At 40.5% G+C, this 17,127-nt stretch overlaps 1 protein-coding gene across 3 annotated transcripts in view; it reads left to right on the top strand.

Annotated features, from left to right (window-relative positions):
- The window catches only part of NRG3 (neuregulin 3), a 417,497-nt gene that overhangs the window by 329,175 nt on the left and 71,195 nt on the right, over positions 1-17,127 (top strand). Inside the window, exon 4 of one of the 3 annotated variants that reach the window (XM_064464849.1) lies at positions 12,989-13,012. The exons of 1 other annotated variant lie outside the window; for it this stretch is intronic. In XM_064464849.1, the coding sequence (XP_064320919.1) occupies positions 12,989-13,012 (24 nt within the window). Of the gene's footprint in view, positions 1-12,985; positions 13,013-17,127 lie in introns of all 3 variants that reach the window. One more of the 3 variants, XM_064464847.1, reaches the window with a different exon arrangement.

Below are 17,127 nucleotides of genomic sequence, written 5' to 3'. Positions count from 1 at the left end.
GCTCTGTAATATTGCCACTCCGAAAAAGGAATTGTCCGTGTAGGCTCCCAGCCCAGTAGCTACGGTCTTGTCAGTTGAGGGGTCACCTGCCAATTTGTGCCTCCATTTTAGCAGGCTGCATTGGCAGATAACGTGCAAGTCCGTTTGATAACCCAGAGCTTTTCCCGCCTTGCTCTGGTCAGTGTAACTGTATTTGTAAGTGAATGAATTCATGATGCAGTTTCATTTAGCAAAAATAAAATGCAATGTGAACAGGTAGCAGGATTGTTTACCTTCCTCCTGAAATGCTGATATATTATGTATTTCTCTTGTAATTTGAAAGTATATTCTTCTTGTTGGGTCATATAAAGCTTTGGGTTTATGACTTGCTGAAAAACAAAGACCTTTCAGTAAGGTGTCCTGTATTTCTGGTTGGAACTGCTTGTAATGTTTTCTAGAGATATTATTGGAATTTACATGTGAGATGCAGTAGCTCTTACTTGGTGACCATATACACATCTGATTTCTCAGACTAGTACGCTTCAAGGGGGTAAACCCATTTTATCCGAGTAGCAGATTATCTGAAGACTGTATTAGTCGAAGCTGTAGTAGTGTTCACTCATATTCCTCATGTACGGACCTTGGTTCAAAATTAATTTAGGTCTCATGGAAAGGATGATTTCCATACTCCTGGCTCTAATTCATCAATGATGAGAGGAAAAAAAACCCAGATGTTTTTTGTATTAGCTTTACATTTACTTTTGAAATATATAAATGCTTTGGACAGTATAGGAACAGTTAATACATTTTAATCCCACCTAGGTATTTACCTACCCTCTGTAGCATGTATATAACTGTTTACCCTCCCCTTGAGCCCAGTTGCGCGGGGTCAGCACTTGCGGAGCCGTGCCTGCCCAGCAGTGTGTTACCGGCTGCGGTGGCTGACCAGCTCTGCAGAGCTTGCGAGTTGCTCGAGTCCCGAAGCAAGGTGCAGAGGGGGAGCGAAGCATGGAAAAGCAACACCCCCCCTTCCACGGTGATAATTCATGAAAGTTAAATAGCCCACGGAGAAGTAAAAAGTTTTTGCTTCATCTCACAGCTTTGCTCTGAGCAAAGGTCTGTTGACTTAAACAAAACAAACTGTAAGCAGTTGATAACATTATTTTCCATTTTCTAGACCACTCTACACAAATCACTAACATACCTGGTTTGTGTGCATTGAAAAGGAATCCAGACCTTCCTTTTGCCCTGTTTTTGTCAAAATAATTTATGCCTTAATGTGTTATAAGGGACTTCTTGAATTAATGTGGGACTTGTGTTATGACGGGCTTCTTGAATTAATGGGACTGTGTTATAAGGGACTTCTTGAATTAATGGGACTTCTTGAGTTATAATGTGTTATAAGGGACTTTGTTAATTCCTTAATATTGTTAACATCTAATTGAATGTAGGATAGAGTTGTATCTTTCATGGAATGAAAGAGTAATTCAAAATACCTTTGATGGGGGAACATTCTCCCAGATTTGTTGGTAACTGTTAAATTCTTTGAGGCCCCTGAATGTTTGTATTATGGAGAAGAAACAATAAGAAAGAAAACAAGTGCACTTTTGGTCACTGAAGCACAAGTGTCACTGAGGTGTCTCACAGAGGGCAGGCCATGATGGCTCTTCCAACCTTACCCACAGAGCGCCAGTAGGAATCTGTTGCCCTTTTTGTGAAGTCTTTTAACAAATGAGCTCCACATTCATCCAAACCTCTTTGCATCACTTTTAAATAACGGTTCGTGTTTATGAAGGTCACAGAACAAATTCTGTTTCTTGTTACTTTTTTTTTTAAAAAAAAAATATGCTGCTCGGTGTGGGGTGCTGCAGTCATTTGTGAGTTGGCTTGAGGGCCAGATGCGAACCACCAGCGCTGCAGGTATAAGTGTATGGTTCTATTCTGGTTGTTTTGGTTTACATCTCATCTGTGCACAGCTATTCATTTGTTTGAATGCCTCTGCCAGGGTCATTACATCCAATGAGTTCAATATTTCTATATACAGGGCCCTTTGGCACTATTCTCACATTTTATTCCTAACAATTAATTGCAGTGTATCGCCGTACAGAAATGGGGGCAAACAGCAGCTTTAATTTTGCTGCTCTCGCTGTAGGTGATTCTGGGTCGTGTGCGCACCATGTGCTTTTGTTCCAGTATGCTATTTTTTAATGCTTTTGATAGTAGCTAATAATTCTTTTTTATCATACCTCTATGTCTGTTTCCAATCTCATGGATGAGTCATATTATCCATCTCAAACGTTGACATTTTTAGACCACCTTTGTTGTATCTGTTTATAGTAGTTACTGTTGGTTTAATGTATTTATAGTAGTAAAGAATTTGAACACCTACAGTATTCAAACACAAAAATAAATAATTTTTCAGATTGCTACCTATATATCAGTCATAAATTCATGTCGCGTATCCAAAATTACACAAGACGCTCAGACTCTGTGAGGAAGATGAGATGGTCATTTTTTTGCCGTCCATTTTTGCTGCTACTTGTTTGTTTACATTATTAGCTAATGGCTTCTAAGCAGAATATATTTCCATAACCTTTCCATGATCAAGGCAGCTTAGGCATGGAAAAAAGCCATGATTCCATTTGCACGTACTGTATCTGTCTGCGTGATATGGGGATTTATTTATTATACTATCTGTGGGATCATAAATGCAAGTTGTTCTGATGTTGTCAGGGCACATGTGCCAACACCCACAATCAAATGGAAATAACACCATTTGAACTGTTACAACTCCGGGTAAGAGACACGTTTCCGTGGTGCCTTGATAATATACCTCAACTCCCTAGTTTTCACATCTCACCAAATAACTCATCTCACTATTTCACTTCAAAAATCCTGGGATTCAGACACAGTGCTCTGCACACTGCAGAGCTGTTGTCCAAGTCAGTGCGCTTCTCCAGCATACCTGGCTTGGTATCGATTAGCTTGAAGAAATTATTCCCAGATGTCAAGAAAGGATTTTAACTTGGAGAAAAACAGAGCTCTTCTGCTCCCATCTGCTGCGTGGTGCGATACCATAAATAAGCTGACAATTACCAGTATATTTCCATTAAGACTGTTCATACAGTGCGCCAACCTCACAGGACAGGGTTTGGGGAAGGCATCTGGTAGGTGACTTGAGAGAGCCCTCCAATTAGAGTACTGAAGTGTTCCTGTCCTTCAAGGGGCCTTTCCTTGAACCTGAAAACACTATAGAGTAAAATAATCACCTTAAGAGTCTGTGTAGTCACGAGCTTTAAACAAAATGTAGCTATTCAAATGTTCTGGTGGAGTCACAAATTTTTTTGATAGACATTTCCCAGGTAACAAAAAGAAGCTAAAAATAAAGTCATTAGTTTCTCTAGCATTACCTGAAGTTTTGTCCTTCTCATGTTTACTACCGCACACTGCATAAAGGCCACGCAAGCAATGCTGTACGTGTGCGTGCTTTGCACACCATGACAGCCAACAAACCCGCAGTAGCTTAAAAAAAACACAAACAAGCAACCAAAACTATTAGTTGAGTTGTAAAATTAATAGAGAAGGAGTTAGCATTGGAAAAAAGGAGACGTGTGCCTAGATTCAGAGTTGATCCTGTGCTAGACATGTTACCTTCTTGCAGACATGGGAGAACTGCACAGAAACGGGAGTATTTTTGTGAACTCCATTGATCATAAGGGGTGCTGGACAAACGCTATGTTTTCTGAAAAGGTTCACTGCAGTAAGTTCTTTAAAGCTTTCAAGTATATAGCCCTGTGAAATTGAAAGCAATAGCTAACAGGAGGGATGTTTCTCCTCTTCGTCACTGAATAGGGAAGAGATCTGTAGGTGAGCGCGATTTCTTTTAAATAAAACCTTTCTGATCACCACGTATGTGTGGATTGCTCGCCTGCAGCTGGATCTGAGGTGTAAAGGGACTTCCATGCCTGGATTCCTAGAGAAAGGACTCTCAGTAAGATTTGGAAGAACGTTGGAGATCTTGGTGGTTAATACACTTCTGATGGTTCAGGAAGGTGGGTATGACCCGCAGGAGTACCTATTGCACAGGAGACCAGGGAGCCTGTAAGGCAGCAAATGCCACAAAAACAGGGAAAATTTTGATTAAAGCTTATGCCCTTTTATCATCATCTGAGCCTGAAACACAGGACTGCTGGAAATGAGGCTCAGTAATGTTGCTGCGTACGGCAGCTGCTTACACGAAGTGCAAGGCTCGTGCACAGAGTAGTCAGAGCAAGTTCAAGTAATTCTCTGGCTACAGTCTGTGTTATTTAAAATGAAACAACAGGAGAAAGTGTCTTCTGAGTATAGCAAATATGGTTACAACTGTCAAAATTGGATGTTTAAAGAAATGTAGTTTCCCAAATCAAGGTAGATAAAAACCCAACATCTTCCTAAAAAGGTCTGAGAATCCCACATCTTTGAGCCTCACAAGTCCTTTTGTGCAAAACTCAGGCCAGTTATCTAAATATGGATATAACTAAATATCGCATCTTTCTTGTCATTAGAATAGAGATGTATAATTCACAGCCATTAAAACTTCCAGTCAATATTGTAAAAATCTTGGTGTAAATACTTGTACTCTGCTGCTGCCAGACTGCGCTTGCTTTTTTGACTGCACTAAAACTAAATTACTTGGTGCGTTAGGGAATAAAGCTACAATTTTTTTCACAAATTGATGTACATTCCTTGTCCTGAAGTTGAAGAAAGTAATTAGGTTTTAAGAAATTGACAAAAACTTAGAAAATTTTCTGTGCCTTTAGAGAGCAGTAAACACGATTGCATCGGAAACATTTTCCTGTAGCAGGCAAGTGAAGGACAGCTTAATGATCTGTGGAAGGAATAAAGTAATATTTAGCACGAGAAATGTTTATTAAATGTCACGTGTTCTTAAGTTGAGGGAGCTATTAGCAATTCCTTTAATGTTTCTGTGAGGCTGGTTATATTTTACAGACCCATATTATCAAATACCCATTTGGAAATAATAATGCAAAAATCCCCACAGTAATTTCTAAGAAACTCATAGACTTATTCTGCCTTAATAGACCTTTTGTGTCATTTGTTTAACCAGAAGAGGATTTTTTTCTCCCACAGAACATTGCACTCAAGTGAAACCTTTCATGCCTATGACAAGATAAATAATCTAATTCATACCTGGTTCCAAAAACTTTCCAGACCGTATGTTTTTAAAGTCCTGGACATGCTTTTGGGGTATGGTTTGTACTTTTTTCTGGGTTTTTTGACAAAAATATGGCTCCCCTTCCCTCTCCTATTTAGCTATATGAGACCTTGCCACAGCGTAGCTGGGAAAGGACCAGTTTCGGTCCTACAGTGTGAGTTTCGGCTCTGTAGGAACCGTTGCGTTAATGGCACAGAGAAGGATAGAGGATTATATTGCTCCTGACGGTTCCTCAGCTGCGGCAGTGCCATAATCACCCGCTGCATGTGGTCATTGTCATAGTTGCGGCAGGAGCCAGCAAAACTGTTCAGAATTGTAAAAGTAGGTCAAATATCAGTGTTTTCTCTCTGCGTAGTCCTTAATACAGTCAGAGATCCTGGTCTGTGAGGTTGGACTTCTAGGTGGCCATATGAAAGAAGTGTGATGTATGGTGCCAAGATAAAAAAAAGGAACTTTACAGGAGATGAAAGGCTTCAGTAATGAAGAAGAACAAAAAGAAAATTTACAGGTTTTGCAATTACAATGCTAATACAGGGTTTACCGATCTGCCAAAACTGCAGAATATCAGCAAATGTTGATTTTTCTAGGAATATCTAGCAAAATCATTGGTTACAACAGTCGATGCCAATGTCAGTAGTCACGTAACCAGGATATCTTGTGCAATGTTTACTGCAGTCTCACTGCAGTAGGGGAGGAAGTTGATCCCAGAGCGGCCACATTGGTTTATCATTTTCAGCATATATTTAGAGAAAACTTTGTAAATAACTGTGTCACCGTGAGCTATGAGGCTTTATACAGGCAGCTTCATTTTCATTTGCTATAGTTACTGATTCCATTGAAACAGCGTTACATTTTTAGCAAATAAAATATGAAAGCATCTTCAAGTCTGACTGGAGACAAAACGTTCTGTGTAAACTTGTGTTTACACGCTGATATTCTGGGATGAATTGAAGTCCTTGTATGTGTTGAGCAGTTCTGTCAATTTACGAATGTTAAGGAAATCAGCAAAAATATATCTGCATACAGCAGCAGCATCTAACATTCACCTGCTCTCTCCTCTCATTGATGAAAACAATGGGTCATTCAGAGAAAAATAAAGCACTGCTGCAGTCGGCTGACACCTAACGCTAAAGAGTCTGTCCTGGATCTGGTAAAATTCTTAAACTCGTTCTTTGGGCATTTAGTAAGTTTAGTGGGGTAATTTCAATAGTCTATTCATAGATTTGAAATTAAAGGCCTGTTTATTTTCTCATTTGCTCATACCTGAATTTCTAGGTATAGTAGCAAAAATTAACCTAGGTTTAAAATCTGTACTGATGTACAATATTGTGGATATCATTAGGGATTGCTTACATTGTTCGATGAGACTAAATTTTTTCATTAAAATCCAACATAGGGCCTCAAAGAGAAGTAATTTAGTCTGTTAGCTGTAGAGATGATAATTTAAGGTCTTAAAATGATAGGAAGGAGACAAGCTTAATCCCCTGAGCCTGCAAGCTGCAGATGAGGTAAGTAGTTGAAATTTCCAACTTGTTTTGAGCCTGTGAAGACGGGAGCATTCCTGTTATTTATTTTTAGAAGTTAGAAACAAACTTTCACCTTTGGTCATGCAAACCACAGCCACGAGCTTTTGTCATTCAGAGAGAAAGAAAATCAATAGTTTATGCCATTTTTCAGCACTGTGTATTATTTATATAACACCAGGTTTTGCATGGTGTTTTTCAGGAGTTCCATTGTTATGGAATTGGTAGTGGGTGGGGGGGTTCTGTCCTGAGGCTGTACAAAATAGCTTCTCCAGAGCCCTACAAATACTCACAGCAAGTCCAGGTTTATTTTATTTTTCCTTTAAAAAGGAATGGATAAGCAAATAACCTCTAGATGTTGTCTTCTATATTTAATTTTGCAGATTGAGGATTTTAATTTGCTTTAATATTAAATTAACCCTACCTTTAGAAATTGAGAATGTAAATCTCTCATTGTTTATACTTAGAATATATGAGATTATGAAGTTTTTTATAGATTTATGACCTTTTTTCTTTTCTTTTTTTTTCTTTAAGTTGTCATTTCTGTAACTGTGATTTATAATTTCATTGAAAACTGACCAAGTATCTTGTAAGGGATCTGTGTATGTGTGATTTTCATCACTCTGTCTTGACATAATGGGTAAAATTACTGATATATTCTGTACACTTACTATTACACCAGCTAACGGGTAGTGAACAGCCTACCTATTGCCAGGGAAATTTTACATCTGGGAAACTTTTAGTGGTCCGCTTTGTCAAAGAGGGTAAAAGGGAGCTCCAGGTATTAGTCTAGTCAAAGTCGTTCTCCGGGTTTAGTTTGGTCCATTTTTAAATGTCCCACAGAAGGAAATGTCTATCATGTCTTTCAGCGAAGATGCTCTGAAAAACCAGTAGTTGAACTAGCTTGATTTTATGTCTCTGATTCCCCTGAACTGCCCCAATCATTTCTTCCACATCCCAAATAAATATTGTGAAGAGTACTTTTGTGTAAATTAATTACAGAAACAAATTACCAGACTCCCTCTAAAGCAAACAACAAAATCAAATGTTGTGTTTTCTAATAACTGAGATTTGTAAAATACATTAATACATGCTGGTGATTTTTCTTTTTGATACTGGAAGAAAAACCCAAGCCAACTTCTGAGAGCATTTGGCCAGTTTGCTAAGGCTGATAACCTCCTGTGGATGTCAGGGAGAAAAAGGGAGCAAGGCACCCTTCCTACTGAATAGAGGAATCCCTTGCCCCATAACTTGATGTGCTCACATGCAAAATGAGGCACCAAAAAAATGATACGCTTGAGGATTCAAAAAATAATATACTTTCATATGTACATATATGTAACCAGTTATGGTTTTAGCTTCATTAGGCTGACAACTGTGTGCTGTCAAACATAAAACACAATGGATAAGAGAGTAGCAGTTTGTACGTTTAGGTAGTATCCTAATCTGGCTGCCTTTTGAATGGAAAGATTTTTCTTCATTTCAGACCAAGTTTAATCGGTCTAATACTTAAGAGTTAAACTTTGTCCTGATCCTTCCAGCCAGATAATCTGTTCAGAGTACTTGAGCTGTCCCAAGGTAGCTTGCAGCATATTATCGTGTTGCGTTTTCTGTTCAAGACAATAATCTACCAAGGACAATTTAACAAATCTTCTGAGTTTATTGGAACCGATAAATTTCATTTGCACAGCAAAATACTTTGCACGATTTCCTAAAGCTGTCTCCTTCATGCCAAAGTCAACCTCTGCTTAGAACAGATTAAAATGTAGTGGTCTACAATGAGTATTTTCATGTTCAAGATTTTTTCTCTATTAATCAGTGAGATTTACATGTCGAGTTTGTATTTCTATTCATAGTGTAGCTAAGAATGTAGCTGGGATAATGCAACCTGTCTTTAACTGGCGAAAAATCTCCATCTTAATATGACTAAGAAAAAAATCCCCAGCAAACCACAGTCCAGACACAAGGCTGCGTGTTCTGCGTGAACCACTAATAAATTAATCCATTAGTGAGTGCGAATTTATCTTCTCTTGTGCTTGTTATCAAGTACTCCCAGGTGTGTATGTATTCATAAAGTATAAATTAAAATAGCTTTAATACTAGCAACAAATTCACGTAGTGCAAGGACCATGAGGCACAGTATTTTTCCCACTCCAACAACAAAATACAGAAATACTCATAAAATAAAATACAAAAGTGAATAATCTTCCTGTCTGAGTAATATATTAGTTCCTAAGAACATAACAATACCAAAAAGAAAGAAGAAATCACAACAACAAAAATAAAATACAGTCACATTATTTGGTTAATGACCCCATCTTGTGGAGCAGCGCCCGCGCTTCAGCACGTTAATAGCTCTCGTATACATTTTTGTTGAACCGAGTCCTTAAAGAAACTGCATTGCTTGATGGTGGATTGCTTGGCATTGCACTCGCTGTGTCCAGGAAGTGCTCTGCGGGCAATTTATCATTGATATATTACGACTGTACAGCAATATAACGGTCCTTCGTCACACTGTGGCGTGTCGGGGCGGCACCTTAGGTTGCTGTGCTTGGTTCGGTCTTGGCCCACCACGGCAGCTCGCTTCCCCCTCGCCGCTGCCCCCGCTGTGCCGGTCCTCGCACCATGCCCCTCTCTCACATGGACCTGCTGGGAGAGTTTCTTGCTGTTGCTAAAGAGGGGGAGGAACCCATCCCCAAAGCCGGAGCTTTCACCGCAGCAGCGCGAGAGAGGGTGGGGCTGGACTGGTGCTCGGTCACCAAGGGGCAGCCTGACGATGACCGCAACCTGTGCCACGCGCTCGTGCCCACCCCTCCTTCCCCTGCCGCCAGCGTGTGCGGGGTGCAGCGGGGGGGAGCATTTCCAGAAGGGGGGTTTCTCACCCCTTTTACCTGTACGAGAGCCCAGTCACTCCTCTGCTGGAAAAGGCAAGCCGCAGCATAAAAGCTTTTCTCCAAGAGAGCCGGCATTTGCCTCCTGCCTTCTGACAGGGTGCGTGTGCGCCTCGGAGGCAGCCGTTGGCCTGGGCTTGGGCCTGGAAGCAGTCATTTTCTCCCCTTTCCTGATTGTTTTTCAAATGCAAAGATGCGGGGATTGGGTTTGTTTATTTTTTCGTGGTGTTTTGTTGGTTTGGTTTTGTTTTTTCCTGCAACTATAGTGGAGTAAACATCTTAGAATAGTAAAAACATTAAAAGCCAAACAACGGATATGACGCATGACTGCTGACATTTCCTCTAGCACCTTGCCTTGTGTCCCCTGTTCAATATGCTGAACGTTTTGGTAGGCGCCGTTGCTGCAGGAACCATATTTGTATTAAATAAAACAAGTTTCAAATGTCGGGTTTTGATAACTCGCGAGTGCAGCTGGGTTTCTGCAGCGAGGTGGGGAAGGAAGGGAAGAACGTCAGTACGTTTAGGCTCTTCAGGGTTTTTGGTTTGGCTTTTCTTTTTTGCTTCTGAAGTCTCAGGGCAGCTCAAGTTGCGCTGCTGTTTCTGGGGTCAGAATGCCTTTTGGTTTTTTAGACACAGAGGCTTGACACTCAGACCAGGGAATGAGGGGAAGGAAGGAGGGAATGGTTGTGTTACAGACTGTCTTTTCACACTTAGAAAGGGATTAAAAAAGGGAAAAAAAAAACCCAAACCACCACCCATGGTGTTTACTGCATTGGAGCAGTGCTTGCGTGATTCCTGGTGGCAGGGAAGGCTTGGTTGCAATGTCTGCAGCCCCTGAAGCGCTGCTATCGCCTGTGGCGTCTCCCGGCGTGCAGCCAGCGGGCTTAGCCTGGCTCCCAGCCGAGCTGCCTTTGCCGGCCGCCGCCGCCGGCTCTGGCTCCCCGCACACGAGGGTGAGGGCAGAGGCCAGCTCCCAGGTTTGGGCGCTGTTGGTATTGTGCGTGCCACGGCCGCGAGGGCAGCACCAGTGCCAGCACGTGTGAATCCTTAAGTATTATGATTTTATTATTTTCTATTCCCAGAGAGTTGCTCACAAAGCTTGTTGAACTATGCTTAATGATATAAATTGGCAGCTTGGATATTTTACTGTAAGGGTTTATCCCATTAGACATCCTTTCATCATAATCTGGGTAAATCAGCTTTGTCAGCGATATCTATTACGCTGATTGCTGAAGTTGCTTTCCAGGCTCATGAGGTATTAAAAATAAACAAACTGACATGTTTCCACCCTCTAACTGAGCGCATTTCCCAGGAAGGCTACAGATACCCTTGACTCTCACTTATGTATAAGCCACTCAAAGATGAACTAAAATCCTTTTTTTCTTTTCTTTTTTTTTTTTTTTTAAAGCAAAGGTGTATTTTGCATGCGCTTTTGGAGAAAGTGGCTTTTAACCATGTTGGTGAACTCAGTGAGGAGATTGCAGGCTGCAAATGGAAAACGTGTAGAGAATGTGTATAGCCCAGTTGGGAAAGGAGGATTGTTTTATCAGCTGTTCTACATAGACTTAAAAAGGTGATGTTACATGATCTCGCTTCGTGTGCGAATACCCTTAGCTCCTTGGAGGCCAAATTACAGTGCTTTGATCTCCATTATCATTTTTTAAAGTAAGCAGCTCGTGGCTGCATCTTGATTTAGTTTACAGAAGGATGCAAGGTGTGAATTGCACACAGACGATATTTGCAGATTTCACAGGTACAGAAAATCAGCGGAAACAACCCAAGTTACAAACCTCTGCGCAGGTAGTACGCTGAATGCGCTTCTGGTATCTCTGATCTCATGCAGTTACAAAAATTACATCCCTGTGTCAAATGTACCAGGGACGTTTGTGTGTGACGGCTGTACGTGAGTGCAAGCACATGGATTAGAAGATCGCAATGTTGAATACATATATGTATGGTTTTGAGTGATGTATTTTATACTGAAAAGAAAGATTCGTTCGGGTGTCACCAGACTTGCACCTGTCCTAACGCCGTGCCAACGAGGTATTTATACCACGTAGTGTTACCTTATGTTCTTTTCTTTTGAGAATCATATTGTCTCTTCTGAATGAAGATAAATATAGAGTTTAGCAACTATTAAATAGATTTGTATGCCAAGTTAACTGATCAAGCTGATGCCTCATGCCTTCTCCTGGAAGGACTGGAAGGTTGCAAAAGGTGATTCACCCTCAGTATTTTCAACAGAAACCCAAATATTTCACGTTCACCAGAGCTGACAATCCACACGATAAAGTGTTTAAAATTACTGCTGGTTTATGTTGGAAAATCTTCTTTTAACTTCACTGTATAGTTCTTAAGTGGGCTTTTGAAAGTTGTAGTACGTTAGTGAAGGGGGCCGAGTGTTTCACGCGGCTCGCAGTGGTACCGCCCGGCTCCGAGCGTGAGCCGACGCATCAGCCCTGCTCTGCCTTTCCTGTAGCCCTCCCGCTCTGTCCCTACTGCCCTCCTCTCCGCACACATTGCTCTTGGGAACCGCGGCAAAATCATCTATTGATTTATTCTGTATTAAGGAAATGTGACTGTAAATTGAAAGGAAAACAAATGCAATTAAAATATTTTGCTTTTATTATATTTTAAAGGGAAACATTGCATTTTCCTCAGAAAAAAACCTCCTTCTTTGTTCTTTATAATGCAAATTATTACCTCCCAGTGAAAAGCAAAATATTTCAAGCCTGGCGTGGAAGAGAATTGCATTTTGCAGCCTTTCTGAACGTCTGGCCTTCCACAGTTTCAGTTTGGACTTGAAGCTACTACTTGTTACATGCTCAGTTCTGAAAAGTCAGTTATGATTATTTCTGTTGCCCTGTCCCTGCAGGATGGAGAGTTTGTTATTCTTTAATCATACAGAAACTTACACGTAACTCCTATTAAAAGCCTTCCATTCATCACTAGGTTTTGCTCTCTGTCAGAGAAAATGGAAGCAAGAACCTTGTCTAACTAATAATAGTTAGCATGTTGAGAGAGGAGTTTCAGGAGGAAGAGAAAATGAAATTCCTGAAGGTAGCTGGCTTCAGGCACTTCAGTCGAATATAAATATAATGAGTGAAGTCGTTCGTGTCCTTCCCCAAATACAGTTCCCTTCTGTGACAGCTCAGTGCCCTCAATTCCCGCCTTTGGATTGCCCTTGGAAGGGCAGGGCTCTACCTTTCGACCAGTACCCACACAGTGGACCCCCGACCCCCGCATTGCATCCTGCAGCTCTGCCGTATAAACATTGAATGCTACCAGTGATGATAAAGGTGATATTTACATTTAGTCTATTTCTAACATTTCCTTCTCTTTTTTCTCTTTTCTTTTACATGCTTTCTGGGGTATAGCAGACCATTTAGGAATTGAATTCATGGGTAAGTTTTCATTTCTCTTCCTTTCACTTGCTAATATTTATCTCGGTGCCTTATCCCAAAGCACATGGAAGTTAATGGGAAGATTCCCATGACCTCCATGGGTGGATTTTGGATTGGGCCCCTATTATGTTAACTGATTACATTTGAAATTATATGGAGATTTCATTTTTCTCTTGTTTTGGTATTTTATCGGTGTTCAGTGAAAAATGATATAAAGATTATGTGGCCCTATCATGACATTTGACGAATAGAATTTTATATGAGATTTTAGGGAAGAGTTAATGCCTATCTTCATGTAAAGGAAAGTAAATTTTAAATTAGAATATTTTTCTTTTTCAAAATTTGATGTTGATTACAAACTAGGTTCAATAAGAACCATTTCATTAGCTTTTAACAGACAAGACAGAAGAATATTTTTAAGAAAAGGGACAAATAAGTTAACTTCAGGCTAGGAAAAAGCTAAAGCAGGAGTGAATAATTGCTTCTTATAATTTTGGAAGGGAAAAGATGGTGTTCTGTTGACTCAGTTGCTGCCCTGTAATGTATTCATAGCCTGAGGGACTGATGGGCTTTACAGGTCACCACTTTACCTTTCGGCCAATGGTCTGCAGAGAGCATAGGTAATTTCCTCGAGGAAGCTGAGGTTTGTCCATAGCAAAGTTAGTTGACTGGTGCATCGTTTGTGTAAAACCAGCTTGCATAAACCATTAAATACGACTGAAAACACTGTAATAAAAAGCTTGCAAACTTATATGGAGATCATAAAAAAATTACTTTTAACATGTCCTTTCCCTAGGTTGACTTTTACTTATTTATTTTAGATTTTAAAAATAAAAATATGGTAGCCTAGTGATTGTAAGTGGTGATATGGGGATTTTGTTGACAAGGTGAGTATAAGTTGTCATGAAATCAATATGGTGATAAGTATTAACTGCATGGCAGGCTGCATTAGCAAGAGGATAGCCAGCGGGTTGAGGGACTTTTTCCTACTGCTTTTGGACTTATCTGGCATACCTAGAGAACTGCCTCCTCTCTAGAGAAGAGTTCTCTCTAGAGTACAATCCTGTGATCTCCAGAAGTTGTGTCTTTCATTTCACTTTATGTGAAACTTTAAAAGTACCAGTGGAATTGATGCAAGTGTTTTCACAGACCTAGTGGACAAGCACAACTGGGAAATGGTTACTTTAAAGGCTCTGCATATATCCCAGTTTTACTGTTTAACTTAACTTCTAAGCAGCAATCTTGAGACATACGAGTTGAACGACAAGCATACACATAAAAGAAACGGGATAAGGATTCTTAAAGTGAGTCTTTCTACAGGAAGCAGGAAAGTGTTACCCAGGAGGCAAAGCTGAATTATTTTAACTTTATTTTGAGCATTCTAGCTTCCTTTTTTTTTTTTTTTTTTTTTTTTGACATCTCTTTAAGGCTTGAAATAAAGCCAAGCCCTGACATCTTGGCTCATAGTCTTCTCATATGAGTAGTTTTCTGATTGTCTTAATTAATATTAGAACAGACTTGACAGTGTAGAAATTAATGAAATTTGTGTCTCAAGACCGAAAATATTATGACAGAAGTCTAAAATGAGGCTTGAGGTGGTTTTCTGTGGGCTAGAAAAAAAGCAAGTTCCAGAATCGTACACAAGAGTGAAATGTTTGTGCTTCTTAAAGCCTCCTCCAGTCTTCTTGAAACATAAGCACATATGGAAACATTACTGCACATGTAGCAAAGTACAAATCCCACCCTGTATGTGGAGAGATCAAGTGACAATACGCTCATCCAGTTAGGGCCACTCATGCAAAGCCTCTCCTATAATCTGTACTGTGGAAAATAATTGCAATTAGTGGGAAGCATATTTTCCAGTTATAAAAAACACCAACATGTAGATGCTGCAGAGCTTAGTCTTGGTTGTATGTGACCCAGGGCACGCTCTTTCTAATGTTTCCATTGCATGGGTGTGCTCAGTTGCCTTAGGAATTCCATTTCCATCATCATCATCCAGAAATTTTGCTTGAAAACCGTGTAAGCCTGGATTCCCAGGGAAGGTTGAACCCCTTCCACAGTAGGTAAAGCTAAAATCTTATGTAGACAGGAACATCTGTCTATACAGGTGCCCCAGGGACCAGATGAAATGTACACTGACTACACATCTAGATTCATGTGTATTTGCCAAGGAAAGTAGATGAGCATAGCTTTTTTTTTTGCTAGACAAAACAGTCCTTTCACTGTCCTATTAGGGATCTTTTGTCCATGAATCTGTATATTCTTCTGTGAACCAGCTGCTGTCGTCTTCCCCCACAAGCTCCTGTAGTACCCGTTTCCAGAGCTCGGTAGTTAGAGGCTGTGCACATTGCTTTTCCATTACCTGTTGAAATCCGCTTCCTACCAGATCCTTAGTGCTCACCTGCAGGACTTATTGAACAAGAGTTATGTGTTCAGTTTAGCCACCACACTGACGGTTGTGTTAACCTCTCTCATGTTGTCATGCCCCCTTCCCCTTTTGGATATTGTCAGGGTACAATATTCAATATTGTGCGTTCCCGAACATGAATACCTGATACTTCAATATTATTGCTGGCCTTGGTTTGCAGTGTCTGTTTCTTCGTATGGATAGCAGAGGTAAATGCAGGCATGTTAATGCGGCATATCTGCTTAAAAACGTTGCAAATGTAATGACGTACAGTTCTGATGTAGGCACGTGCAGTTTCCCTTGAATTACATGAAAGCCAAATATGTGTTCAAGGGACACATGTCCTTAAGAATGTGAATTTAAGTATTGTGATCAGAGTGGCCAAGCTTTATGAAATATCTGGTGATAAGGAAATGCTTTACACATTCTAGTACCTCAAAGGGAAAAAAAATAAGTCTTGTGTTTGATACTCACTTGTGAGAGCTAGATTCAATTTCCATCTCTGATGCGATCTTCCGGAAAAGCTTTGGGCAATGTATTTTAATCTCTCTGTGCCTTAGATTCTCAGTTACAGTAATTTTTGCCAGGCTTTCTGCATTTAGATTCCTTGGCTCTCTGGGGAATCTCTTTCATAGTGTGTAACACAGAAACTATTTCTTCCTTGCAAGAGGGTGCAGACTTTGCTGCCTCCTTGCCTGTGCTCCCTGGTTCCTCGTAAGAGAGCACCGCGGGGCTTGGGAAGAAAACACACAGTTCACGCAGGAGTGCAATGCACACGGGCTGGCTTGGTGCAGATGTCTGCATGGCTCCCAAAGTGGCTCACCAACGATGAGGCATGCAATTTGATTTAAATTTCCAACACAAAGGTAAGTAAATGCTACCACAATGTTCCTACAAACTGAAAATCTACTCATCGTATTAACAGTTTTATGTCACTTCAAAGCAGGCTGGCTGTTGGTCATGCTCACGTGAGGCAGCGAGTTTGTAAAAAAAGAGCAATTGAAAGAAGCAGCTTTTATTCAATGAGGAAACTAGGTGATGTATTGTTAGCGTTAGATAGCATGGGGGTATGAATTTCTACAGCTTATTATCATTTCTTGACCAAGGTGGTTAACCGCACTTTGGGCCTGAACGGTTTATTTTTGTCTGATGGAAAATCTGATGCTGAAGCCAAATATCTCTGACAGCCAGCATGGCTGATCAGGTTACTTTGGTGCAACAGGTAACGGCTGAAAGCTGTGGAGACTGACCTTGTGCATGGGGTCCCAGCTGCAGAGCGAAGTCGTTGCTTTAACTGCCAGATACGAGGACATGCAAAAGCCTGAGAGTGATCTTTGGAAATAAGAGTTCTGGGCAAAGAATCAGTGCCCGAGACAAGGAGTCATCAGTTTTACTCATTTTTTACACTGAGAATGAGTAGAGTTAAGGTCTGTTAAGGGATGAAGTGTGAAGGTGAGTGAGTATTGGAATAAGCTGTGACAATACATGAACAAACATGACTACTTCAGCAATTCACTCACACCACCTAACCTGGTGATCCAGAATATTCACCTTTTGTTCTGTAACAGTAATGTACGATGGATACAGCAGAAAATGAAGCGCCCCAAGAAAGCGCAATAGGCAGGTCGCTACAGTTTTGATGGAAATGCAGTCATTACGTGAAACAGTTCTCAGCCTTAGGCTGCTTAGCAGTTAAACCAATTTC

This window comes from Phalacrocorax carbo, chromosome 13 (assembly GCF_963921805.1).
Source record: "Phalacrocorax carbo chromosome 13, bPhaCar2.1, whole genome shotgun sequence".
Classification (NCBI taxonomy): Eukaryota; Metazoa; Chordata; class Aves; order Suliformes; family Phalacrocoracidae; genus Phalacrocorax; species Phalacrocorax carbo.
The sequence above is the reverse complement of the archived record's forward strand: the minus strand, read 5'-3'. Positions and strand labels throughout refer to the sequence as shown.